This window comes from Dunckerocampus dactyliophorus, chromosome 21 (assembly GCF_027744805.1).
Source record: "Dunckerocampus dactyliophorus isolate RoL2022-P2 chromosome 21, RoL_Ddac_1.1, whole genome shotgun sequence".
NCBI lineage: Eukaryota > Metazoa > Chordata > Actinopteri > Syngnathiformes > Syngnathidae > Dunckerocampus > Dunckerocampus dactyliophorus.
The window spans coordinates 12,846,518-12,874,406 of NC_072839.1; the positions used below are offsets into that span (position 1 = coordinate 12,846,518).

A 27,889-nucleotide genomic window follows, 5' to 3' on the forward strand; every position below is an offset into this window, starting at 1 on the left:
TTCAACAATTCCAACCACACACTGATGGCAAAGAGAAAAAATTAGAGATGCAGCATGATGATGAAGCCATTCAGTACACTTCTGTATACCTAAATTTGAGGTGACTCACCTTGATTGAAGGTACAGGGGAAACATCTTGGGCTCTGTGTTGGACTGGTGTTGCGCAGTCCACTTGCGACTAACAGAGTGGTCACGTTACGAAGCATCTGATTTGGTGAGCAACCATGTGCTGCCCCTTAGTCTAATTCAATTATAGCTTGAGAGGGGGGACGTTTATTTCTTTTCTTAAGATCATGCTGCCATCACAGGAGTGACAGAAGAAGAGTGACAGCTATGCCTCAGTGGTGGAAAGGCCCAGTTGTCCACTCTATCAGTTTAACCATTGACACCTATATCCCTGTACAGAGTGCATTGTCTTTCTATACCTTATAATAGGGGTGTCCAGGTGTCCATAGTGCGGCCCGGGGGCCATTTGTTTTTTATTAGCCTCCGGCACATTGTGTGAATAATGTAAAGAAATAAAGAAAGGTGCTCAATCTGAATATATATGAATATCATGCAAAGGTTTGTAGTTTAATTCAGACTAAGACACCAATTCAAGACTCAGGAAGGTTTTGCAGTTCACATGCTGGTTAGAGCGCAAATATATAACTATTTCATAGTCTTTCTCATTTTATGAGATACTCGAGAGCATACTGGAAATTGAAAGGATGCAAAGGCCACTTGGGTATTTTATAAACCAAAACATTTAGAGATGCTAAAAAGTCGAATAAATTTCAAGATAAAAAGAAAAGTGTATTATTAGTATGAAATCTGGTCTTGGCTGTTTTTCTTCCCATTTTTGCTGTTGTTTTGTGTAACATTTCCTAAATATTTCAACTTTCCTCTCATGATATAGTCACTTTGTTCCCAAAATATTTTGATTTTATTCCCATAATATTAAAACTTTTTTTCCAAACCCATTTTCCAAAAATGACAAGTTTATTTTGTTTTTTTTTTTGTTTCATATATCACCACTTTTTAAAAAGAAGATATTTTTCTTTAATATTTAAACTCTATGCTACTAAAATTAAATTATTTTTCCTCATAATATTACAAGTTTATTCTCGTAAAATTCTCGCAACTTTTTTCTCACTAGAATACAACTTATTTCTCTTAATATTTTGACTCTATTTTCATAAAATTGCAGCTGTTTTTTCCATTTCTGCGATTTTTTTTTAAATTTCCAAGTATTTAAACTTTGTTCTTCTTGTAATTTTTTTCTTGGAACATAACTTTTTCCACCAGCTAATTTTCCAAATATTACAGCTGTTGTTTTGTTTCTCATAATGCATCTTTTCTATTCTCGTGAAATTACAACTTTTTGTTGTCAGATTACAACTTTTGTCTCTTCATGTTTTAGCTTTATTCTTGTAAAATGACTGCTTAATTTTCTATTTTTGCTGCTGTTGGTCTTTTTTTGTTTTATTGTTAAATTATATCTTTAGAATGTGCGGCGGGCCGCACATGGCCCCCGGGACACACTTTGGACACACCTGCTTGAGAATATCGGAATACCACTTTTTAATTGAACTACTAAAATTTATTAACTTTTAAAACATATTCTAACTATTTGAGATGGTCCTTTATAGTTGTATGTATAATATGTAATAATTCAACATACATAATCGAATAAAGTAAAAATATAACTATATTATATAAATATACATTACGTAATAAAAATAAATAGCTTTAGCATGCTTGACGTAGCACTGCTAACACTTCCGGTTCTGCTTCACTCCAAGTTCACTTCCGGGTAACGGTGCTGATTTGTCAAATAGCCTGAGTGTGCATGGCATGGTAGACAAGATAGCGGACGGTTCAGACAGCGAACTCAGCTGGACATTTTGTATCGCCCTTTAACGGACTTGAAAGTACACAAATTAGGGCATCGTGAGTGTCCTTTGACCGTTTAAGCGGCTGTCCGAGAGCGAGTTTTGGGCGTTTTGTCATTTGCTCCGGCGTGCTAGCTAGGTTAGCTGCGCTTTTTGAAAATGGCGGATGTGTCAAGTGAGAAGAGCCTGGACGACTTCTTTGCCAAGCGGGATAAAAAGAAGAAGAAAGATAAGGGCAAGGGCAAGGAGGCCGCCGCCCCGTCGACGGGGGTGATGAAAAAGATGAAGAAGGAGTCTGAGAAGTCGTCAAAAAGCGACAGTCAAGACGCGCATGTCGAAAAGGTAACGTGGTCGACTTTTATTAATCGTACATTGGTCCTTATATAATGGTCATAAGCTGTTTGTTGTCAGTTGCCTTGTATTAAAGTTGTACGAACGGAGGAGAAAGTGATGGCGGAAAGGCTGCTAGCTAGCAAGCTAGCATATGGGCGCTGCGGTTCATGTGACTCATGATTGAACTCCATGACACGATGACTTCCTTTTTAAGCTACGTTGCAAAACTCGTCCTCATTATTGCTGTCGGTGTCACATGAAGCAGTCATTTAAAACTAGTTTGTCATGTCTTAACACTCACATTTGGTCTTCTGTATTGCTCATGATTGTGTTGTTGCTTGTTGACTTGGCGTGTGTTGCCTTCCGGCCAGGAGGACGAGGAGTGGAAAGTGTTTGAGCAAAAGGAAGTGGACTACAGCGGACTGCGGCTGCAAGCGTTGCAAATCAGGTCAAAAAAAGCACGGGGGATGGGAGGGGGGCGTCATCTTTTAACAGGTGTTTCACTGTGACCTTGGGCATTGTGTGCTTGCAGCGATGAGAAGGAGGAAGAGGAGTACGTGCAGGAGGAGCTGGATGAAGACGGGGAGATCATCGTTAGCGGCGGTGACAAGATGTCCGGTCCGTGGAACAAGTCCAGTTCTGCTCCTGCCCCCGCGGCACCGGTTGGTCAGTAACTGTTTTACTTAGTTTTGTGTTTACCTTTTTATATTAACCATAAAAAAGCATTAAAGTGTGTTCCTTACTTCCACAGAGGAAGTAGAGGTGCCAGAGTCAAAGCCTGCGGGCGTTTATCGACCTCCAGGAGCTCGACTCACCACCTCAAAACGAGCCCAGAGCCAGGGACCCCCTGAGATCTTCAGCGATGCGCAGTTCCCCTCCCTGATGGCCACCGGCAAGCACGTGGAGACTCGCAAGTAAGTCCTGATGCTTGTTTACTGCGCCTGGGTGGAAGTGGCAGCATCCTGACCAGATGTTGGTTTCCACTTGTGCCCTTCAGGGATCGAGAGATGGAGAAGACGTTTGAGGTGGTGAAGCACAGGAGCCGCGGACGAGACGACAACAGCGGCGCCTCTGTGCAACACCTTCAACTGGACAACCAGTATGCCGTGCTGGGTGACAAATAAGGCCCGCTCCACGCCGCCATTTTGGCCTGCTGGAAGGAGGCAGCTGAACTCCAGCTGTGCGAACTGCAGTCGCTGCCACCAAAAACAAACACACACACACACACACACACACTAACATAAACTTGGCTGGCAAACGAAAAGGTCTGCACCTGAACACGGGACTAATCGACTCCAAACAAGCACGCTGTGGTGGCAGCAAGAAGTGGCGATGAGTACTTTGTGGGTCACGTGCAAAGCAGTGCTGGCGTGGTGCAGCTCCTCTCCGGACTTCTTCAGCTAGCTTTTTGAAGGCCCAAGACGACCTCAAGCGAGATGATTTTACAAACTTGCGTAAAAAAAAAAAAGGAATCTCTAGACCATTGTCTCTCTCTCTCTCTCTCTCTCTCTCTCACAGACACACAAAGTGATGCGGGATGCGTTTGGGCCTTCAGGAGGAGGAGGGGGACACTACCTGAATCTGGTGGTGACCACGTGGACTCTGCTTTTTTTTTTTCTTTTTTTTTTCCTTTGCCAGGATAAACATACAAGCTGTCAGGAAGTTTCATTCGCAAACTTAAGTGGTTAATCCATCATGAAGACAACATCGCCTCACTTAGAGTTCCTTAATAAAGTGGCCTTATGGATACAAACAGCTGAAGCGCTACTGGATCTTACCACTGCGACAAAAAAAAGAAGAAAAGGAATGTTGTGCTTGAAGATTTCAGCTAAGAACTCTTTCACATCCACCATTTGTTTCAGATGCCCTTCATTTGTTACTACCTAGGTGTTGGCTCCTTTTAAAACGCATAATATTCATAGCATTTAAAACAAACCATAACACTTTCATGTTAAATGCTTACTTATTCATTCACATTTCATTGCATTTTATTTACCGTACGTTAACTTTTTCAGTCAGACTCCAAACCCAAACAACTTTCTACTTTAATAAAGTGTGAATTGAAAATTAGTTTTCCCAATTGATTTAGAGATGTGAAGAGTTACTGTGCTTAAGTTGTGTTGCCTCAATTCCATACATCAAGTACAGAAACTGCTGGTATATGCGTGGTGGAAGTAGATGCTCGTGATGGAAGACATGAGCCAGTTTAACAAATTAAAAATGCTTATGAAAGACGAAAAGCCATTTGTTATGTATTTCCTCTCTATCCAGCTAGGTGGCGATAACGGCACACGAAGGCAGTCTATCATTCCTCACGCTTGGTTGGTGGCGATATTTACTTACCGGAAACGCAATTGCTTCTACACGCGCAGAATGCGTCGACAGCCGTCGACCCCTTTTTTTCGTCAGTTTCACATGTTCGGCATGTGTAATTACGCCATCCGCCAGTGTGTTTTACAGCAGCAATATACCGCCCCCCCTCAAAAAAACGTTATTAAAATGAGAAATTACAACATAATCGATGTTTTTCTTATATCATATCCATGGTGCAGGTGGACAATTTATTATCCGTTCTTTTTCGCCACTGAAAACATACACACAAAAGCATTTGCTAGGAAGATATGTTTGGATGGACGGTATTTCTCAGTTTAGAAAAAAAACTCCAGCTGAATCCTATTCTATGGATTAATCCACCATTTCACTCTGCTTATGTTTTTTTGCGTTGAATATTGCATTTTGTGTTTTTATGTATGTTACACGTAACCGGATATGACACATACGTCTGCGATACGTGCATTGCCCAAGTATCCTCTTTTAATAAGAGTCACTATTAAAATGTATATTATATATTACATATATGAAGAATGTTAGTGACCATTTATGTTCGTACAGCGAAAAAAAAAATAACAGCACGTGACGTCGCAGAAGCACTGTCGTAAAAATGTGCTAAAGGAGGAACTGACGATTTAAAGGGGACCTATAATTGTTAAAATCGGACAAAAGGCGTTCAGCAGCTGTCCGGAAGTCCTCAGGAGCGCTTACGAGTGTGACCAATCACAGTGGAGTGGGCTCGGCGGGAGGCGTACCTGGAGAAGGGCCGGGGGTAGAGTAAAATACACAGACGGCAGGAGGCAGGAAACACTGCCGGAAGAGGTGCAATCTGGAAGCTCTAGAAAGCTTTCTTTGCGGGTTATCGTGTGTAGCTGGTCTTTAGGAGTCCGGAACTCAATACAAAGGCCCGAATGAGCATAATAGGTCCCATTTAAGTTAATTACTCTCGTTTGTACAGTCACACACGCACCAATACACTTGGGAAACAGTTAGGCAGAAAAAACAATGTATTTGATCTTCTCAAATTTTTGGTGTCCAACTGTTTCCCCAAGTCCATTAACGCGTGTGTGATTGTATAAACGAGAGGCATTAATTTAAATTTCTTTGTAGAAAGGCGCTTTATGAAAGTAAACACATTTACTTGTATTCATTGACAGCGCTGTCGAGACACATCCAATATGGCGCCGACGTTGATGTATCCCAACAGTGGACAAACCCACTTGATGGGGCGTCTATCTATGTTTATGGACACCACTCATAGACATACGGGCTAGCCAATAGCAGCTAGCTAGCTACCTAGTCTTTAATTGTGCCACCACCCAAATATGTTCTTGTCAGAATAATTGACAACGAGCGACAAGGGCGTTTCAAGACTTTAAAAGGTTTATTTATAAAAAATTAAATCGTTGATTTGTGTGTCTTTACAGAGGAATAGCAGAGCACTTTTGTCGTAGCCCCATGCAACGGAACCTGTCAGCTGGGTCTGGACAGAGACGACTCCCATTTTCCTCCCAGTTACACAAATGAGGGAAAAAAACAAAAGAGCTTTAATCGACAAAACAAAACGTATGAACTCTCGAATATTTCACTTTTTACTTCTGAATTATCTTTTGGTTTTCTTCTAGCGGCGTTCAGCACTTTGCCATCTCGGAAGCTCAATGGTAGGACTGATCCAATATGGTCGATACTCACTTGATGAGCTCGACATTTTTCAAGTCTTTTCTGTTGGTTTTCACAAATGTGTCTTTGCAATGTAAAGTATACATTTCGATATTGTTCACAAATTCAGGTATTAAGGCTACCCAATAGTATTTTCTGCTTACATTTCATTTTTATTATAGAATTGTATGCAATAAGAGGGAATGGCATTTAAAAAAAATTAATATCATTGCGTTGTCTTCTGTTATATTGAATTTTTTTTTAAATAAGTGTGGTGATACTAAACTTTTTGCCTCAATAGCTATCAGTTAAAGGGCAAAAAAAGTCATAAAGTCATTCAGCTTGGAGAATGTTCAAGTAACAATATTGGCATCGACGATACTCGCCCTGTATTTACTTGGTATCGGATCGACAGCAACATTTCTAGTATCGCCCACCTCTATCGATCAGCACGTGGGCATGCCCGACTAGCCAAAGTGCTAAACATCGCTGCTAGCTGTCAACTACGTTAGAAAAAAAAGGAGAAAAGCACACACAACAACAACAAAACATCTGAAACAAAACCATTCAATAATAACAAATATGGTAAAAGATTAATTAGCCAATGCTAACGTTAAACCGATTTTCAGTCTGAGTGACTTGAGCAGCTAGAATTAGAACAGCTAGATTTCAAAAGACCCCCCCCTCAAAAAAAAGGCTACAATGCTGTGATTATGCAAAGACATCAGATATGTAAGGAGATCTTTTTTAGTACGATGTGAGCCTGTCCTCCCATGAAAAGACACATACTGTCCAAACCCAGATGTATCAGCAGTCCAAACACTTGCTTGGTCAACATTGGCTCAGTCACCCCCCCAAAAAAGAAAACATTTTCTTTCCTTTCAGTATTTGTACACTATTCACACCATAAGAAATGATTTCTCAGTGTCATCAGATTATTAAATTAGCCCGTAGACAGAAAAATAAAGCATCCGCTACCTTCACATCACGCGTCATGAAAAATAAGGAGTCGGTAATTTGGGGCGGGGGGCTGGGTGTAAGTACCATTCATGTAGAAAGGATGTAGTGACGATCGAGGGGGGAATGTTACACAGCATTTCTCGTCTTTGTGCTCAACGGTAAAACACGGCCTTCAACTGGACTAAAAGGATTAAAAACAATAAATTACTCACTAAGATGACCTGGCAGTGCAATGATGATGATATGGTGTGTGTGTGTGTGTGTGTGTGTGTGTGTGTTTGTTCTTTTAAAGCTCTCCACAGTGCGCGTGTGAAGGTAGCAGGATGTCGTCTCACTATTATTTACACTCCAAAAAACACACCCTGACGTTTTACAATCTAGTCACTGAAAAATAGCATTCCACACATGTTAGTTGCGGCTACCACCCATGTCTTCTTCTTTTTTTTTTTCCTTCTTCTTCTTCTTTTCAGGGAGATTTAAAAAAAATAAAAGCTAAAAACATCACCAGTCTCTAATGCACGGCAACAAAACAATAAGGATGTGTTGTTGTCTCCATGGCGACTGAAGGCAAAGCTGGCACGCAGGGATGTGAGGGTGACTTTCAAAGGGTGAAGTGTTTGTACTGATGCTGCACACACGCCCTCTCCCCGGATGTGTGTGTGTGTGTGTGTGTGTGTTAGAGGTGTTACGTGGGCACGGCCGTCTCCAGACTGCGGCGCCCTTGTCGCAGTTTGCGCTTGTTGCTGTAGAGGGCCATCTCCTCCAGGGCCGAGGTGGCGGGCAGGGGGGCGGGGACCTCGGCCTCCAGGCTGGCAGCAGGCTCTACACAGGACACACAGACACACTATTAGTCTCACAAATACGTCTCGTGGGACAGGAGCGTCCAACTGGAGGTGATGGAGGGAAAGCAGACAGATCCCAAGAAGCTTCCCAGCACTAAAAAACAAGCGGGAACAAATCTGCACCCAATCGGCTGTGGGTTCTCACGCCTGTCAACAATAGATGATCAATCTAGGGACTGGACTTATGACCTTACTATGTCTTATTATTATGTATTAAATCAGATTTTAATGGATTTAATTGGCTTAATGGAATTTGAGCAAACTATTTTTGTACACTTTTACTATAAACGATTGAACCACCACAAACCATTGCTATAAAATCCAAATAAACAGACTCTATTGTGTTGTCTGCACTCCTTGATGGACTTAATTCTGCCCGTTGCGTCCAAGCTGGAACTACAAGTTAGCGCTAGCAAGAGAACCAACACTCATGTCAACAGGCAACTGCAGGGGTGTCCAAACTTTACAGAGTATTCTTATTATTGTTATTATCATATTGTTACTCGCACCACAAATTCTACTTTTTCCTAATTTCAGGGCTCATTGTTCAACATTTTTCCGGGTCGTTCAGTGACGTTTATTTCTGAGCTATGCAGTGGGCCAATAAAAAGGCCCCAAGTGGCCGTTGGGCTGCATTTTGGACACCCCTGGGCTAGCGCGACGTATTTGTAACACATGCATAACCAGCTTGCTTGTGTATGAACTAGTTGGACAATTCAAGCATCAATGCACTCCTGGTTAGTTTTCAGTCAGCTGGTTGGCCACTAAACTAATCAGTGAAAGACACAGCAGTGCACCCCCCAGCAAACACACACACACACACGACCCTACCAATAGGAGTTGCTTATCCCATGTAGACACCTACATTGAAAAAGGGGACAGGAAAAAAAGTTTCTACTTATCCTCCTTCTGATGATAAATGATACATACAGTATGGCTGAGGTGAGGATGTGTGAGGCTAAAATGCTAAGTGTGGCTGAAATGATGACGACTGAAGCTAAACTGATGATAAATGTGGCATAAATGATGACAAATGAGGCTAAAAAGATGATAACTGAAGCAAAAATGATGATGAGTAAAACGGTAAGTGTGGCTAAAATGATAAATGTGGCTTAAATGAGGACAACTGAGGCTTTGATATTTTGTAAAGCAACATACAGTATGCTAACAAGTTACTGTATATCCATTTCCAGAAAAAAAAAATGCATGCTATTGGTGAAAAAGCGTATTAGTATGAACTTGGCTCTTTTTTCCCCCATTTTTTTGTGTGCTGTTTTTTTATGTTATTTTTCCAAATATTCAAACTTTCTGCTAACATAATCTTGGTCAATTTTATTTTCCTCATATTACAACTTTATTCTTATATTATTTGTACTGCATTCCCATAATATTATGTTAATACATAAATGATGATATATGAGGCTAAAATGATAACCGAAGCACAAATAATGATAAAAGTGTGGCTAAAATGACGATGACTCAGGCTAAAATGATGAGAAATGTGGCATAAATGACAATTGACGCTAAAATGATCATAAATGTGGCTAAAATAATGATAACTCAGGCTTAAATGATGATAACTGACGCTAAAATGATAAATGTGGCTTAAATGACGATAACCAGGGCCAAAATGATAATTGAGGCTCGAATGATGACAACTGAGGCTAAACATGACAATAAATGTGGCTGAAATTATGATTAGGCTAAAATGATGAGGCTGAAATGATAACTCAAGCTAAAATGATGATAAACGAGGCTAAAATGCTAACTGAAGCGAAAATGATATGGTTAAAATGATGATAAACGTGGCTAAAATGATAACAAATGTGGCTAAAATGATAATACAGGGTAGCATGATAACTGAAACAAAAACGATGCATATGAAGTGGCTAATATGATGACTGAAGCTAAAATGATAATCAAGAAGGCTAACCTGATGCTAACTGAGGCCAGCACTCACCTGGATGCTGGGAGGCGTCGTCAATGAACTGCATGTCGTCCACGGCGTCAGGAGACTGCGAGGAAAGAAGACAATGTGAGTTCATCGCAGCGAGCAGGACGCTTTCACTCACGAAGGGGAAGCCCGATTGGCTCCACTGGACACCCCTCCACCCCCCCACCAAGGAGAGATCGGGGTGTTCGGATGGGATTGGGTTAGAACGTCAGCTCCAGGATTTATCCTTCCAATGCTAGATAGCCTTGACAAAAAAGCTGCTACCTGTTTAGCCTCGTTTCCAGTTTCCACCAAACAGTACGGCTCAGTTCTGTACTTTTTTTCCCGCCGTTTCCAGTGTCGTTTTCACTTTGGCGACACGCTATCTTTGGGATTTCAGCCACACTCATGCACTATGCTTAGCTGTGTGGGGCGGAGCTAAACATACGGCTTTCTGCTGATTGGTCGAAAGAGAATGGTTACAAAAAAAGGGCATTTGCGTACCTGGTTTACAGATAAAGCTGGCACTGGGGATTGGCATAATGATTCATTGGTTTGTGTGTGCGGTGCAGTACTTGGCTGCCACCAGCAGAGGCGCTGTTGGTTTAGTCTTTGCCAGTATTGCGCTGCTGAAGGATGTTGTATTTCCACTTTCTGCTTACATAATCTTGGTACATTTTATTTTCCTAATATTATAACTTTATTCTCATAATATTTGTACTTCATTCCCATCATATTATAATATTAATACATACATGATAATTGAAGCTACGATGACAATAAATGTGACTAAAATGATGATAAATGAGGCATAAATGATGATAATTGATGCTAAAATGACAATAAATGTGGCATAAATGATGATAATTGACACTAAAATGATAAACGTGGCAGAAATGATGATAAATGAGGCATAAATGATGATAATTGACGCTAAAATGACAATAAATGTGGCTAAAATGATGATAAATGTGGCATAAATGATAATTGACGCTAAAATGACAATAAATGTGGCTAAAATGATGATAAATGTGGCATAAATGATAATTGATGCTAAAATGACAATAAATGTGGCTAAAATGATGATAAATGTGGCATAAATGATAATTGATGCTAAAATGACAATAAATGTGGCTAAAATGATGGTAAATGTGGCATAAATGATAATTGATGCTAAAATGACAATAAATGTGGCTAAAATGATGGTAAATGTGGCATAAATGATAATTGATGCTAAAATGACAAAAAATGTGGCATAAATGATGATAAATGTGGCATAAATGATGATAATTGATGCTAAAATGATAATAAATGTGGCTAAAATGATGATAAATGTGGCATAAATGATAATTGACGCTAAAATGATAATAAATGTGGTTAAAATGATAACTCAGGGCTGTCCAACGTCAATAATTCTGAACCTGCGGCTAGTTTGAATAAAAAAAGTAATGATTAATCAGATATTTGTCACCCACAATGCAAATCTAAGCCGTTTTGTTTTGTTTCTTTTAAATATGATTTATCGATATATATTTTTTAATATTACCAATCCAAACCGTACCCCTGCGAACACAACTGTACTACTTGGTGGAAAAGGCATCTTTTGTCCATATTTACAGCAGCGGTTTCAAACACAATCCAAGCACATTCAAGCAACAGCAGATGATACTACAACCACAAAAGGTGAGAGATTATTATTATTATACAGCAACACACGACCAACAAGCACTCCGTTCTCCAGCACCACCCGAGGACCACCCGCCCCCCGTTGCTTCCTGTCCCTTTCTCCTGCACAACACCACTTAAAAACACAAACTGTCCCACTGCAAGACTCCAGCCAAGTCGTGTTATGATTATGCTCACTCCTACAGCAAGAATGAGATTTGTTTCCCCGGAAGCAAGCCTGGTTAGTGGGATGACAAACGTTCCTTCCTGTGGCTGATGGTTTAGTGAGCGTGGGGGGGGGGGATGGGATGAACGTGAATGTTGAAGATGTTTTCACACGTGAGTGGGAAGCTTTATTTTTAGTACCAGCCTCAAATTGACAGCAAAGCAGGAAGTGTTGATCAGAGGCAAGGCTGCTCTTCCTCCTGGATTCATAATACAAAGAGAGGCGGGAGGCAGCAAGGAGGGAAGGGAAGGAAATGGGGGCGGGGGATGTAGGGTGAGGACTGCTCAGCATGCAGCCGATACCTGGATGTCGTATACCGGTTTGGAAGAAGGAATGGCGGCAAACTGTCGGTAGTCAAACTTCTTTGACGACAGGGACTAGAAAGGATAGCAGACGGGGATGAGGGGGAGGTCAGGGACAAAGTAAAGAGGCGAGGGTGAGGGGGAATGGAGTCGGACGAGGCAGGGGGCTGAGATGTGGTGCGTGGGGGATTCAGACAGGTGGCGGTGGCGTGTGATTGGAGGGCATGGTGTGTGCGCTCAGCTGTGATGATTAATGCCAATGACGCTAACCTTTTTCCCCGTTTAATGTCGGAATGTGCGTGCTGTATATCAGACATCCTAATGAACGAATAGAAGCTTACCAGTCTGCCCGGAGATGTTAGTCCTCTGAGCTCTGTGAGACAAGCAATCCAAAGTAAGTAAATATAGTATCAGGGGATAATAATTCCAAAAATGACTCCTTCCTACCGTCCATTGGGGTGGGAGAGGGTGTGGGTGCGGGCGAGGGCGACTCCGTCAGCTGGTCCATCGTTCCACGTTTCTTCCCGTCACGGGACTTGGCGATGACCATCTGAGCTTTGAGCGCATCCTGCTCCAGCGACTTCATCCTGCAAAGACGACGGACCACCAATCAGACAAATAGCTTGTGGGGAAAGGGGCGACAAATCCACACACACACACACACACACACACACGGTGTCAATCACTAATTCTGGGTGCTCCTTGTCCTGGTTTGCAGTGTATCAACAAGTTAGGCATTCCAGGAAAAGGACTACCTACCCTGCTAGTAGGCTGACCCTTCATTACATTAGTATGGACGTAACGTACGTAACGTACGTAACGTATGGAACAGCAAGGCACAGAAGGACGCGGATGAGGAGGAGGAGGAGGAGGAGGAGAAGCGGGACATGAAAGACGTGCAGCAGCGAGACAGCCAGCGGAAAGGCAGCAGAAGCACTGGAAGTGTTGCTGCAAGTGCTTTGCTTGGACCTTTCAACACCAAAGCATCCCGGCACACCCGCCCACCACCCCACCATGCCGTGCGTCTGGCCCTGGTGGCTGGGGCCGCGGAGCAGACCTGAGCTGGGAGGCAGCAGAGGAGGGAGGAGCGGAGGAGGGGGCCGTGCCCTGAGAAGCCCTCACTCGGGCCTGGTAGAGCCTCTTAGCCAGGTCCTGCTCATACTGCCTAACATCATCCTCCAAGCCTAAGGGCCTGTGCCCCCGGTGGAGGTGGAACACGTTTGAGGAAGTGGGATGAGGGAAAAAAGTACACCACAGGAAGGAAAGGCACACAGAATGGAAAGTAAAACAGATACAATTAGGAGAAGAGGGAGTAAAAGATACGCAGGATGGCATCCCAACACACATACAAGACCCAAGGCTGTGTTTACCTTGCTGCTCTCCACATGGCTCTCTTCTCCGCCTCCAGGGCTCGCTTCTCGGCAGGTGACAGGTCCTTGTCCAGGGCCACAGCCAGTTCCGGGCTCTGCATGCGGAGTCTCTCTTGGTGTCGGCGCTCAGCTTTGGCGGTGCGAATGGGAGCTGCCGACTCGCTGCCGTACACGGGGATCAGCCTGAGAGGATGACGAATGAAAAGATGATGGAAAAAAACACGCACAAAAAGACCATCCATGGAGGGTTGCTAAAGCAGAAGGTCTGTACCCGCTCATGGAGTTGGGTCGCTGGTCCAGCCTGAAGCTGTCCTCTAGTGAATTCCTCGAGGTGTCTCCTTTACCATCCACCGATGAGGGCCTGCACAAAGAAGATGTCAGCCATAAGGTGTGTGTGTGTGTGTGTGTGTGTGTGTGTGTTAAACATATGAGGCAGTAACACAATGTACCCTGAGCTTCCACAGTAGCTAGGAGGTGTGGAGCACGGGTGCGATGGCATGGACGCCGGCTCCACGTTGTACTCCACTCCGTCCAGCAGCACCTTGCCCGTGACCTTCATCTGCGCCACCTGCTTGGCCAGATCCTCCTCATCATCCTCGTCCTCTTCGTCCAGCAGGTACTCCCGCGCCCGCTGCTCAAACTTACGCTCTGCGTCAAAAAACGACAACTGGCGTCACAGCAGACAAATACAGTGTTCCCTCCTCCACCGCAGCCTCGCCAAGTCACCGACCTTCCTCCTCCCTCATTTTCTTGAGGTCATCCTCCCCGACGAGCGAGACACGAGGTTTGGGCTTGTCAGGAGTCTGCTGCTTCACGTCAATCTCAAAGTACTTCTGCCGGTCCCTGAAGGAGCGCTGCTCTGGGCTGTCCTTGCCACCGGGAGATGGACTCTGTCGAGTTGAAGCATGAATTATCACACACGAGTTGCAAAATGTCAGCAAATTTGAGGACTCTGCGAGAGTTCACGGGCCGAGAAGCCGAAAAAAGACCCAAAATCAGAGCCCAGCACCACTGTACAGATTGAAGACAACTGATTGGTAGCGCAGCCTCGAGCCCACCACCGCCCACGTCAAGCATACCGCGGCCCAGATGAAGCAGCAGGCTGCTGGAGGCGGTGGCTACCTGCACGTCCAGGGACGGCCTGGAGAGGCGAGGCACAGCGGCCAGGTTCATGTACTCCCAACGGTCAGGGGAGAGGGCGGACCGGGCCCCGCCCTTGCCGGCGCCCTCCTGACTGTCAATGCTGTCGTCGAACACCTCGTTGTTCAACTCAGGCTGAAAAGGCGGGCGACGCTCGTGGCTCAAATACATCATATGTTCTCACCGGGCACAATCAATTTAAAAAAAGTATAACAGGAACCCTCCTTGACGCCTGTGCTATACAGTTAGGTGGTGGTTTGACTTTCTTTCTTCCCTGCCTGGCTTTGAACTTCACAGAGAATTTATTCCTGTCCACTCACCTCTGGAGACATTTGCTTTGGATGGAAGTTGTTCCTCACAGCATACAGGTCCTAGTGGGCAAAAACACACAGCATTAGTACTAAACACGGAGAAAGGATGATATGGAGCAGGCAGACACATTAGCGCAGGGGTGTCCAAAGTGTGGCCCGGGGGCCACATAACATAATTTAACAAGAAAACAAAAAAAATAAATAATAATAATTAATTTTTAAAAACTTTGAAAAATCCCAGTCACGCCACAACAATAAAGTCAAAATATTAGGGGAAAAAAATGTTGTAATTTTATGAGAACAAATTCAGAATATTAGGAAGAAAAATAACGTCATTTTAGTGGCATAAAGTTTGAATACTACAGAAAATATATTTTCTTTAAAGTTGTAATTAGGAGAAGATTTTGGGAAAATTAGGTTGGGGAAAGCGTTACAATGTCATGAGAATAACGTCAAAATGTTGTGGGAATAAATTTACAAGAAGAAAGTTGAAATAGTTGGAAAAGGAAAACATAAACAGCAGCAGAAATGAAAAAGACAGCTATAATTTTCACAAGAATAATATAATATTAACTTTTTGTTTTTTTTTTTAAAGTCCTAACATGAGAAACAAAACAAAATAAAGTTGAAAGGTTTACAGAATTAGGTTGGGGCAAAAATGTACATCATGGAAATAAAGTCAAAATATTACAGGAATTAAGTCTTAATATTACGAAAAGAACATTTCTGAAGATTATTTATGAGGACATTTGAAACATTTGGAAAACTACAAAATAAACAAAAAAATGTGAAAAACAAGAGCAAAGGCCGACGTTCATACTAACAATAGGTGGTGGTGAGTTTGGACACCCCTGCATTAGAGAATGGATATTAGTGCACGTGCAAGTCATGGATGAACGCATGGATCAAGAGTCAACACCCAGCATGATGACACTGGCGTACAAAACCGATGGAAGGCATTCCACACGTCACAACACGTCACAGGCCACTCCTGACGCGGCGCAGGCTCTGCTTGAGGCTGCAGGCTCTGCTTGAGGCTGCAGGCCGCTCCGGTCAGGAGGCGGCGGGGAGCGAGGGGCAACCAACCAGCACAGCATGCATTGTTGTTGTTGTTGTTCTTGGTTCTGACTCGTTGTCGAGTCCGGCGCGACTCGGCCTACCTGCGGCGGCTCCAGCACTGCCAGCGAGCGAGGCACGGCGGCAAACGCCTTGTATGCCTGCTTGGCATTCATGGGGAACTCGTCGGGCGAGGTGGGGGAAGGGGCGCGAGGCTGCAGGGGGGGAGGAGCAGGGGCACGGAGGGTAGGGGGAGGTTGGTATGGTAAAGGAGCCGACGGACAGAAGGAGAAGAGGAGGAGGTGGGGGGGATGACAGACAAACGAGAGGGTAGACGATGAAAAAGCCATCAAAGTTGACTGTGGAGAACGGGTGAACAGTATGGCGACTGGTGTTGCGTGGGGGAGGTGCGGGGGAGGGAGGTATGGCAGAGAAAAGACAAGACAGTAGGGCTTGCAAAGCAACCAGGAAGACTTAGAAGAAGTCATCTTCATTATTTACACATTCAGCTGCAATGTTGCTTTTCAAAAGAAGAAATTGTGCAATCAAGTCTTCCTTTTTTTTTTGGTATGTTTAAAAGTGCACATAACCACCTGCACCTCCGCTGTGCTCATTTTACATTGTTGGAAAGGTGCAGGCGAGTGAGAGAGACAGACAGAGAGGGAGAGGGAGGGAGAGAGAGAGACAGAGAGACAGAGAGAGAGAGAGAGAGAGAGAGAGAGAGAGAGAGAGAGAGACAGAGAGACAGAGAGAGAGAGAGAGAGAGAGAGAGAGAGAGAGAGAGAGACAGAGAGAGAGAGACAGAGAGAGAGAGACAGAGAGAGAGAGAGAGGCCCTACGTGGAGGTGAGGGGTCTTACAGAGGTCTGGGAGTTGAAGGGGGAGGGGCCATGCTGGAAGGGGCTGGGACTGTGGCCGTCCGGTGTGGCCGGGGAGGTGGTGGGCCGCACGCGCCCGACTGGCAGGATGGCACCAGGCCGCGTCTGCAGAGAGAGCACAGCAGACAATGTGGAAGAGATCTGTTGGAAACGTCGAAGCGCTTCTGAGCCACAGTGAAACTCACAGGGGATGAAGGGTAGTCCTTGCTGGTGGGGGTGGAAGTGAAATGAATGCTTGCCTGTAGAAAAACAATGAATGGTTAAAATAAAGATATGTGAGGTGTTTGAGCACAAACAAATGCTCCATTTGGTGACGACATGCCAAGCTAATCAAACTGCAAGAGCTCATTTGCTAACAACAGAACTTGGAGTAGGTTCTAGTAACATGGATCTACACCAGGGGTGCCGCATACAGAAAAATTAAAAGGAGGCGGGGGACCACTTGATACAGAGATGCTCGATATTGGCTTTTTACCAATATCCAGCACTTCATTTACGACACAGATATCAACTGATATCAATACAGGCTGCAGCTCATCCCTCAAACTAATGTTAAGTAATGAACATACTGTATTATATTTCTTTTACTGTGATGCATTTCACAAATACACACTATATGTGCAAAATAATACCAATACTGCAATATTCAACTAAACCTATTAAAATATCAAACCAATAGTCCACATACATGTAGCATGTTCTCCTACTATCAACAAGTAGAACATGTTAGTCTTAATAAAGTCACAAATAAGAATCCAATTACTTAATCTTGACATAACTTACAATTTGGAAAGCTACACATTTCTATTTGGCACAAACATCCACATAAGAACAAAGTAAAGTGCAAAGTATGCAACTCTGGACTAATACAATCAGTGAAATTATAAACTGGGCTCATTTGGCACGGAGTAAGTCGTCACTCCAGCGATATCTGCCAATATCATTCTTGACTTCCCTAATTTTATATTTAGAGGGTCAACAAAAACGGAGCAGCCCGCGGTCCGCACGTCGCCCACCCCTGCTGTAGAGTGAAGGCAGTCTTAGCTGGGCAAAGCGTCAAGTTATAACAGCTGGTCGTGGCCAAGCAGCTCCATGCTTCTCAGACGGGTAGCTGGACAGGTTTTAATAAGAGCAAATAGCAAAACAAGTCATCCAGGTCACAGCAGAGAGGGCCTTGGGGCCCCACTTACGAAGCGGGTCTCCCTGCCAGAACACAGGGAGCTGTTGGAGGAGTGGTGGCTGGGCTAAGGGAGGGGATGGGAGCAAAGGTTTCCCATATAGTCAAAAGTGACTTATTGGAAAAGGGGAAATAAAACTGCAACGTGATGTGAAAGCAGATGGTGGCTCAATGGAGTGCTGATGCTGTTGCTCACCGGTTGGATGGTGGGAGAGTGAGGTGCATCTCTGACTGGACTGCCAGTCCTGGTGTAGTCAGACGAAGGCGCCTGCAAGACAAATGCACACGAAGCACATGGAATTTAAAAGATAAAGCATGCCAGGTGGATAGAGTAAATAGACCGTACATGAGAAGCGGATACAACCATTTGAAAGTATTTGGAAGGAACCTTATTTGGAAGACAGGCCTGAACCAGATATGTGGCAGCTTGTAAATCATGATGTAGCAATGCTGTAAATAGCAGTGAAGAGTGGTAAGCTATTCAACAAAAATGGGCCAGTTATCATACCGTAGTGACTCCGACAGGACACCAATGTGTACTGTATTTAGGCCTGTCACGATGATCGATAAATCAAACGATTTAAGTCGCTAATTACGACGCTTTCAATAAATTGACCTGTGCATGTATGCGTGTGTCTTTCATCTGCTCGTGTCTCTGTGCCACACAGGCTGGATGACAAGAGGGTTGACTCTGCCATCTGTCTGTGCACCCTGCTTCCATAGTGGAATGAACCGAGAGAGGGAGCCCTCCATCATCTCTTTTGTCCTCTCAGTGGAGGCGGGGCTACGAGTGAGTGGATACAGGGCAGTTAGCGTCGTGAGGCAGCATACGCTAATATGAATGAAGGCACAGAAGGGTCGTTTTCTAAGGCGAATGCCACAGCAGTGTGGGAGTATTTCGGTTTTAAACAGAATGAACAAGGTGAGCGCATGAACACAGACAACCGCCACGGACAGTTTTCTCAACTGGGAAAAAAAATACAGATGGACGTGCCTCGAGCAGCAGAGCCTTCGTCCCGACAGTCAGCGCTAACGGAGACATTTGGTCTGCAAATATAAACAAAACAGTGCAAATGGTGCGCGCTCGCTAAAGAAATGAAACCAATCAGGTAATATGGTGAAAATTTTAAACAACATAAGTACAGGCAACGTCTGTGTCAAGCTAATGTGGCTCACACAGGTATACTGTACTTGAGTACCATCTAGTGGTTCAAATCTGAATGACACCTCATGACAATAATGAAAAAAAGGTCTAAAAAATGTTGTCGATAGCATCGATTATCGACAATTTGTAGCACAATTATCGACCAGCAAAATTTGTTATCGTGACAGGCCTTACTGTATTATTACAAATAAATTGATGCAGTTATTTCTAACTCTATTCTTTGAGATGACATGATAATACAATAATAATTCAAGGTTAGTCTCGCCGTGCACATCATGCACTTATCACAGCATCTTGTGGCCCACATAACAATCCATTGTGACTTGTGACCTACACCGCAGCTGTTGGGACAGACATTCCAGCTTGTCCTGACTGTGCACACAAATACCTCAGTCGCCAACAAAGTCAACCGCTGTAAAACATGCACCGGCTCAAATGCTAGTAACCCCGAGCTCAACAAATGCAACCACGTAAGTAGCACCTAACCCCTGTAGATAAGTATTGTAATATCGAGCAATGTAAAAGCAGTGTAAAATAAAAACGTGCTCTGGAAGCTTCCTTTTAGTCCAAATGCGAAACCCATAATCCTGCTCAAAGGGAATCCAGTGTCCCCAAGTGATGTGCAGTCACACAACATGCCAGCTCCAAACCACACTCAAGCAAGTGGCTTGCCTTGCTGAACAACCAAGGCTGCAGTTGGCCCTGCTTCCCGTAGCCAACTGGCGGACCCGACAGGCCCTTGCCTTTGCGGTTTGCCACCAAAAAAGGGTTTTCCTTGAAGCAGATGGACTGAGAGTCCACCAGGCATTCCTCCTCTTCGGATAACACTGACGAACTGACTGAGCCGACACTGTCCATGTTGGAGGTCCCATTGGAGGAGAACTGGGATCCGTGCTCTGGGATCAGACTGGGGGAGGAGGACACCAAGTCCAGGCGGTGGTTTGGGGGGTGGCTTAAGCCGAAACCAAGGGTCTCTAACGGGGCTCCGTACTGGGCCTGCAGGGTGGCCTCCATGGGGGCGGTCAGACTTACCGAGGAAGAGAACTGAACAGGAGGACATGAAAGAGGGAGGACACGGTAGAAGCAAATGAGAAAGTGCTACAATAGCTGAGAAACAGGAGGATAGTTTCTGAAAATAAGCGAATCTGTGTTTTAGAGGTTGCGTTTTGCAAAGTTGAAAGTACAACATTGTGCTTCTATAAATACACGCGTGGAATGCAAGCTTTCAAGTGCTGGAGTGATTTACTCAGGTCACTAAATTAGGTCGAAAGCCTGCGAGGGACATTTCCCACTACTCGTCATTCAAGACTTCCAGACAACAACACTAACGATCACATAACCGCAGGCTGGGGCCCCTGAAGACAACTGCCTTAAATAACCAAATGATCAGGGAAGCGAGACATTACGGCACCTTCAGTGAGTCAAGGCAGAAGCCATGTTGTGAATTTAGCTTTACGTGAATGCGCTTTAAAATGAAACATACTATTTACAGCCAAACACAGTTTTCGTATGATTCCATTTTCATTGAAAATTCTGCAAAAATGTTGCCTCGGTTTTTAGTATTGCATATAAACTACAGTCAAACCTGGGTTTTCTTATGCCACAGTTTTTGTATCATTCGATTTTCGTCTGAAATGTTCGCCAAAATTTTGCCTCTGCTTTTGTACACTGTCTCGGTTTTGGTACAATATTGCACCTAACAAATTACAGTTAAACCTCAGTTTGCTTACGCCCCAGTTTTCGTCACAAATTTTGCTTCAGTTTTCGTACAATGTCTCGGTTTTCGTACAATATTGCCCGTAGTACAGTCAAACCTCGGTTTTCCTACCCCCACATTTTTGTCGTCACACATTTTAGACCAAATTTTGCCTTGGTTTGCATACACTGTCTCGGTTTTCGTACAATATACCATGCAACAAACTACAGTCAAACCTCGGTTATTGTACGAGCCACTTTTCATATGAACTGGTTTTCGTCTGAAATGTTCGCCAAAATTTTGCCTGTTTTCATACACTGTCTCGGTGTGTACACTGCATGTGACAAACTACAGTTAAACCTCGGTTTGCTTTCGCCCCAGTTTCTGTCCAAAATTTTGCCTCTGTTTTAGTATACTTTCTCAGTTTTTGTACAATATTGCACGTAACAAACTACAGTCAAACCTCGGTTTTGGCACGCTCACATTTTTGGAGTTTTTTTTCCCAAATTCTGCCTCGGTTTTCATGCAATACCGCACATAATAAACTAGCTGGCTTGTCCCGTAATGTATTGTTCCATGAAATCGAGTGCCCAAACAAAGCACCCTAAACATTGCTGACTCACTGTGTGCATTTTTTATTGAGTGCGACTGCTAAATAACCCACCATGGGGCCAAAGAAAGTTGCGAGTACCAGCAATTTGGTAAAGAAGGCGAGAAACACTATTGAATTCCATCTATTATTATGATGAAATATTCTATATGTATAATTCTATAGTGTGCGTCTATAAGAGCCACCCTAAAGCAGTGATGTGAGTTTATGTGACCCGTACATCAGTAAGAGTACGGGATGAGGGTCAGTGGGACAGAATGTGAACGAGTGCCCTTTTGACACCTGGCACAAAATGGGAGGACGAAGGGGGACAGCTGGAGTTTCAGTGTGTGACAGGATAGCAAGGACACAACCCCCCCCCACCGAGTTAACACTTACGAGTGCGGGACACGGAAAACGAACAACCAGAAAGTCTGAATTTGATATGCGCAGCAAATGTAGGACGTAAAATATTTAACCGGAGCGTCGAGAGCCGCAAAGTGTGACGGACGCGTTTGGGGAGTCCATGGCGGCGCGGAGCACAAGCAGCTGCGTGTGATATGTAGGTTACATTCTCTAAGACACAGCAACACAAGTAGGGCATGACAACGTCACACACAATTACTGATATTGTTTGAAAATTTTATGTTTGTTATCGTTAAAAAACATGATTAATAAAGTAATATTATTCTGTAGATAATACAAGTGGGGGGAAAGGGTTTTCAAATCCCATCCAACATCTTCATACTCACTGTAGGATGTTTGTCTGGGTGCTCCTGTACGTCCAAGCCAAAGTCCTCCAAGAACTCAGTGAAACCCTCCGAGACAACACCCTTTTTTTACCGTCTGACACCCCACTACACCCACTCCACCCACCCACAGTCCACTTCACAGGTTTAAAATATCACAGGGGCTGCGTGATAGTGGGCAGCTGTCCCCTTCCCCCAAACATGCCTCCTCCTTCTCACAAAAGCCATGCGACTTTTTCTTCTTTTAAACCTTCCTCCGATGCGTACATTTCACCTTCTTTGGCTCCCTGCCGGTGATCGAAACCACGGCTATGTGGCCTTGAAGCCAGTATGCATTCAAGCTTGCTTGCTTGTTAAAAGTCCTGCTCATCGCGGAGCAAATGGTCACTTCAAGATTCAAGATGACAGGACCCCTTCCAAGGAAAATGGGCCTGTATTTTCAGACAAGCATAAGCTACCCCCACTCCCCAGTTCCACAGTTCCATACACAAGACCATAGGGTGCCTCACTTACCCGGTTGATCTTCTGCAGGCTGGTGGTGGGCAGCGCTGCCAGGGTTTTATAGTCCAGCTTTAAAGGTCCAGTGCCAATGTTCTAAAGAGCAACACAGTCAAATGAAAATACAAGTAGGTCACAGCTGATTTTAAATCACACCACCCTATATTTTAAGATTTTGCCTTGATTTAGTCAGTAATTGTAACACATTTTATCATTTTAATAACGTGCATACACATAAAAGGCCTATGTTGCATTACGTTCCATCACATCAGGGACGTCCAAAGTATTTTTTGATATGTAGCACATTCTTTAACAAGAAAAAGTTGAAATGTTAATACGAGGGACGCCTAAAGTGCTGCCCGCGCCTGATTTTTTATTGGCCGGCAGCACATTCTAAAAATATAATTTAACAAGAAAACTTTTTGAAAAAAACCCCAGCAAAAATGGCAACTTAGCAGTAATTTTACAAGAGCAGTCAAAATACTGAGAAAAAAACCTGAGAAAAAGTGATTTTACCAGACTAACGTAATATTATGAGGAAAAATAACGGCATTTTAGAAGCATAAAATTTAAATATTAAAAGGAATACGTTTTTTTCAAGTCGTAATATTATGAAAAACAAAACAATGAATAAAGCTGTAATTTGCGGAGAGTTAGGCTGCAGAAAAGTTACATTGTTACAAGAATAAAGTCGAAATATTGTGGGACTAAAGTCATTACAAGAAGAAAATGTATAAGAAGGAAGCTGAAATAGCTGAAAAATAAAAAAATAAAACAGCAGTATTGAAAAAAAAAAAAACAGCGGTAATTTTACTAGAAAGTCAAAAATATTAATAGAAAAAAAAAAGTCGCATTCTAACACAAAAAGGTCACAATTTTACCAGAGTAAACTCGTAATATTATGAGGAAAAATTGTTGTGTAAATATTAAAAGAAAAAAATACATCTATTTTTAAAAGTCGTAATATGAGGGGAAAAAAAATTGAATAAAGTCGTAATTAAAAAAAAAAAAAATTGGTTGGGGGGAAAAAAAGTAACAATATTATGGAAATAATGTCAAAATACTACAAAAAGAATATTTATGAAAATTTGTTGAGAAGAAATTTGAAATATTTGGAAAAAATTCAAAAGAAACAACAGCAAAAATGGGGAAGAAGACAGAAGTTAATACTAATGTAAATTTTTTCCACCTGTATCACAAAGCTGAAATGCAGTTTCTTAAAATATACTGTATAAAACTTCTTAGCATACTTTACTAAATATTACAGTGGCCCTTGCATACATCATTTGTCAGTATGTGGTCCTCTGTGGAAAAACTTTGGACACCCCTGGTTAATACTAATTACACATGGCTTTAAAAAAAAAATATATCCAGCATGTAACGTCTTAGCTACAGATGCTCGATAATATTGGCTTTTTCCAATATGCCAATATTGTCCAGCACTTCATTACCGATATTGGCAGCAGCATATTTATTTTATTATTATTATTTATTCATTAAAAAAACATAACCAGTTCAAGGAAGACGCCTTACCTCCCCCTGGCATAACCAGCGCTTTATTTGCAAATTGCTATGTTTCTGAGACCGACGGGATGTAATGTGCGGTGTTTTTATTGTGAAGGACGGAAGTGTAAAGGACCAAGCTGCATGCAAAAGTGACTGTCGTCCTTTCGTCGCATTGAGCACGTCATCACTCAAAAAATGATGTGAACAGTTTAATTTTGATGTCAATATCGGCCGATAATATCAAATATCCCTAGTCTGAGCATGTCTACATGGAATGGCTGTCAATATCAATTAAAATATCAAAATGCTGAGCCACCCGTGCATTACACGGCCTTTGTCTTAATGCCAGCCATACACAGAGGACTATCTTTTCTACAGTGAACATGGTGAACTCCGGTGGGGGCAGGGCCGTGGTGTTTATGATGGACCACAGCCTTGGAGGAGTGTCTCACCTCGGTCTCCTCTTCAAGCAGGCGAGTTGCCTCCTCTCGCTCCAAGCGCATACGCTCCTTCACCGACAAAAGGAAGGGGAGGAGAGTGCGGAGGGGAAAGGCGCACAAACACACGGATGCAATGGAGGGGGATGAAATGACAGTGGAGGCGTGAAAAAGCGGCGGAGATGGAATGATGGGATGGTCGCACCATACACGCCAAAAGGGACAGAGGGCGGGAGGTGAGAGAAAACAAGATGGGAAAGAAAAGTATAGAATCATTCGTTCACTTTTCATTCACTATTGGAGCAGAAAAAGCATGCAAAGTGGGACTTTGCGCGAGTAGCTGTCAAACACAACACCCTGCAGGGTGCAGGAGGAGGGGCTCCATTCACCGGATAACGCACACCCCTGAAGGACTGACTAGAAAAGCGTTTTGCTAACTATCTCATTCCAGCGCCGGGGTTCAATTTTTAAACTCACCACTTTCTCCATCTCTTCTTTCTCCCACTGCGACGTCTCCCTCACCATCTCAGACTCCTGGGGAAGAGCAACATTCAGCATCCTTACTGCTGCTTTAAGTAAGCGCAAGGAAACAATGGGAGCTCCATTAAATCTCGGAGGCCGTCACCCCGGCGTTTGTGTGGGCAGTGCGCGGACAAAATAAACGGCCACACTGGTGCTTTCGGGTGCTCTGATGCATGACTGGAGGCAGTAAAACTCAACCCTGACGCCCCCATTTGCTGTGGTGCGACAAAAAAAAACGCTGAACAAAACATTTGATTCATGCGTCAACTTGGCTGATGCGATTACAAACTCAAAGCCAAAGCGTTTCCTGGTATGTTGATGACTGGCGAATACTGTTAAAAGCCCAGTTGCACTGCATGCTAATTACTTCCTTTTATGCAAAATAGACATTTCCCAGCTTTGGGGAAATCTAGTGGGTGATTAGTGATGGTACCTTTTGAATGATGTCCATCTCCTCTGGGCTCAGGTCTCGGTCTATAGAAGAGATGCTCTCCATACTGTTCTTACGCACGATGCCTGTCGCAAAAGGGTTTGCAATGATGCCAGGAGATGCCTGGAGATAAAAACACATGAGGATGTTTAGCAGGCTTGCATTATGGTCAGCCGACGGAATGTAGAATTCTATACAGACATAATGCTCCTCATTTGGTCTCGTCTCCACAGTCGCCACTTTGCGTGGGTCGAAGCCGTCACACACCAGCATCACCAAGGAGTCGCCGATGGCCCGGAGCACTCGCACGGCCTCTGTGTGTGACATGCCCAGCAGGCTGTGGTTGTTCACCTCCAGGATGCGCATGCCCACCTGCAGTCGGCCGTCTCGTGCAGCCGCGCCACTGGAGCTCACCTGTTTGAATTTAAACTCTCGCTTTTAACAAGCTCTACCCAAATCGAGTTACCACGGGACTGAATCTGACGGTACCTTAGATATAAAGATGCCCTCATCTGTCGGGTCAAAAGGGTTCCCGGCGTGACCTTTCGCGCCACCCCGTATACTGATGCCGAGTTTCTCCCCAGGCTGCTTATGGATTACAACTTCCTGCAACGCCGCAAACTGCTGCATCAGCATCGCAAGGGTTTGGTTTGCACCTTGGCATACATCATTCTGTGGACAAACTGACCTGCATGCCAGGCGGCGAAGGATCCCTGCGCACCAGCATCTGGATCTCCTGCTTGTTGGCCAGCAGTGCGCGCACGGCCTCCTGGTGCGTGGCGTGACGCAGGTCGATGGCGTTCACCTCCAGTATCCTGTCGCCCACACGCAACCCGCTTTGACACGCCAGCCCGCGAGGAATCACCTGACGATGGGAAGGGGGGGGCTTGTATCAGCGACAGGAGGCAAAACAGGACACTGCTTTATACCTTTGAGATGAAGACTCCAGGTTCGTTGATACCAAAGGGGTGGCTGGCGTGGTCACTGCCTCCCACGATGCTCAGACCGAGAGGGCCGCCCGACTTGACCAGTGTCACTTCCTGTTTAAGAGAATATATTATCTTTAGGATATAAAGAAGAATGGATTGTAGAACCAGCTAAACACTTGTTGGGTGTCACAAGATCTCGGGGGATTAAAACATGACAAGATTTCTCGTTGAGAAAAAAAAACCTGGGACGATAAATTAATTAATTAATTAATCCCACAAAACCAAAAAAAATCATTTTGCCAGTCTAACAGTCTCTTTGTCTCGGTGGGTGGAGGCGGGGCTGTTAGCATACACACAGAGTCCAGAGTGTAGCCTTGTGAGGAGCAATGCAAGGCAATGTAGTAGAAATGTAATTAGTAGATTGCAATATATTGTACAAGTAATGTTAAAATCTCGTCTCGTCTTGTGACACCCCTACTAAACACACATTGATGACTTTCTACTGCACGTAACTACTCATTAAAACAACAGTATTTGGGCTGTTTACAGCTCTAACTCCATTGAACGATTCCGAGTCATACCATGCATCCCCTGTGGAGCTGGAGAGCAGCAATTATAGTGCAAGGAGCCAAACAGAAAAATGTGGTATGACTCAACGAGAGTTCAGAGTGAAAAGTTCAATTTCCGGTGGTCTGGTCTCTTACCTCGATGGGATACTCATCCTCCATCTGGCCGAGTTGGTTCCCGTGAAGGCCCTCTTCCTCCTGGTCCGGAGAATCCGAGGGTTCTGGGGGTGGAGGGGAGTGGGCTCGCTGCCGGGACAGGCCCGGCGAACGCGGCGCGTTGGGGTCTCGCTCCACCAGGAGGGCGATGGTGGGCGAGGTGCCGGTAAGAAGCGCTACTGCCTGGTCATGTCTGGCCTCTGTCATGTCTACACCATTGATCTGGATTTACAATAACGACAACCGGTTCTATCATTGGCACAGTGTGCAACAGAGAGCTCTAACCGCTCTCAGGAACAACAAGGAAAGAGGGTTGAGAGGTGCAAGCTGAATTAGGAGAAAGGCAACGAGCAAGCAGGGGTCTTGCCTAAATAACTGTTGAAAATAAATACATTTACTTGCCTTTATGTACTTAAAAACAAGTGCGAGCATGATACTCCCAAAAAAAAAAACAGGTCTTAAGCACACAAAGGCAAGCAACACGTTTTTTTAAAAAGGCATATTTTCAGCATTAAATAAACTGGAGTAAGCTTTTAGGCATGCAGTTGTAAAAAGAAAAAAAAAAAAGGTCCTAAGTGACAAGCAGAGGT

General features: G+C 43.9%; 2 protein-coding genes across 18 annotated transcripts in view; one reads left to right on the forward strand and one right to left on the reverse strand.

Annotated features, from left to right (window-relative positions):
- Positions 1-1,795: 1,795 nt before the first annotated feature.
- cdv3 (carnitine deficiency-associated gene expressed in ventricle 3) lies at positions 1,796-4,587 on the forward strand. Its single transcript, XM_054766265.1, has 5 exons — positions 1,796-2,216; positions 2,579-2,655; positions 2,740-2,873; positions 2,959-3,121; positions 3,205-4,587. The coding sequence occupies exons 1-5, from the start codon at positions 2,034-2,036 to the stop codon at positions 3,329-3,331; spliced, it is 684 nt and encodes a 227-aa protein (XP_054622240.1). The 5' UTR covers positions 1,796-2,033; the 3' UTR covers positions 3,332-4,587.
- Positions 4,588-7,404: 2,817 nt separating this feature from the next.
- Positions 7,405-27,889, reverse strand: part of scrib (scribble planar cell polarity protein) — a 48,911-nt gene continuing 28,426 nt past the window's right edge. For 3 of the 17 annotated variants that reach the window (XM_054766235.1, XM_054766240.1, XM_054766234.1), the window contains 26 exons: positions 27,282-27,521; positions 27,159-27,176; positions 26,578-26,688; positions 26,337-26,513; positions 26,138-26,254; positions 25,850-26,062; positions 25,652-25,771; positions 25,174-25,230; positions 24,712-24,768; positions 22,769-22,849; positions 18,253-18,324; positions 18,070-18,123; positions 17,065-17,118; positions 16,862-16,984; positions 16,107-16,217; positions 14,956-15,006; positions 14,618-14,770; positions 14,226-14,385; positions 13,945-14,143; positions 13,767-13,856; positions 13,496-13,678; positions 12,573-12,712; positions 12,467-12,498; positions 12,126-12,200; positions 9,960-10,014; positions 7,405-7,979 (listed from right to left, as the gene is read on the reverse strand). In XM_054766235.1, coding sequence (XP_054622210.1) covers positions 7,843-7,979; positions 9,960-10,014; positions 12,126-12,200; positions 12,467-12,498; positions 12,573-12,712; positions 13,496-13,678; positions 13,767-13,856; positions 13,945-14,143; positions 14,226-14,385; positions 14,618-14,770; positions 14,956-15,006; positions 16,107-16,217; positions 16,862-16,984; positions 17,065-17,118; positions 18,070-18,123; positions 18,253-18,324; positions 22,769-22,849; positions 24,712-24,768; positions 25,174-25,230; positions 25,652-25,771; positions 25,850-26,062; positions 26,138-26,254; positions 26,337-26,513; positions 26,578-26,688; positions 27,159-27,176; positions 27,282-27,521 — 2,880 coding nt within the window. In that variant the 3' untranslated portion in view covers positions 7,405-7,842. Of the gene's footprint in view, positions 7,980-8,830; positions 8,861-9,959; positions 10,015-12,125; positions 12,201-12,466; positions 12,499-12,572; positions 12,713-13,495; positions 13,679-13,766; positions 13,857-13,944; positions 14,144-14,225; positions 14,386-14,617; positions 14,771-14,955; positions 15,007-16,106; positions 16,218-16,861; positions 16,985-17,064; positions 17,119-18,069; positions 18,124-18,252; positions 18,325-22,768; positions 22,850-24,711; positions 24,769-25,173; positions 25,231-25,651; positions 25,772-25,849; positions 26,063-26,137; positions 26,255-26,336; positions 26,514-26,577; positions 26,689-27,158; positions 27,177-27,281; positions 27,522-27,889 lie in introns of all 17 variants that reach the window. The other 14 variants (XM_054766245.1, XM_054766248.1, XM_054766237.1 and 11 more) reach the window with 14 other exon arrangements.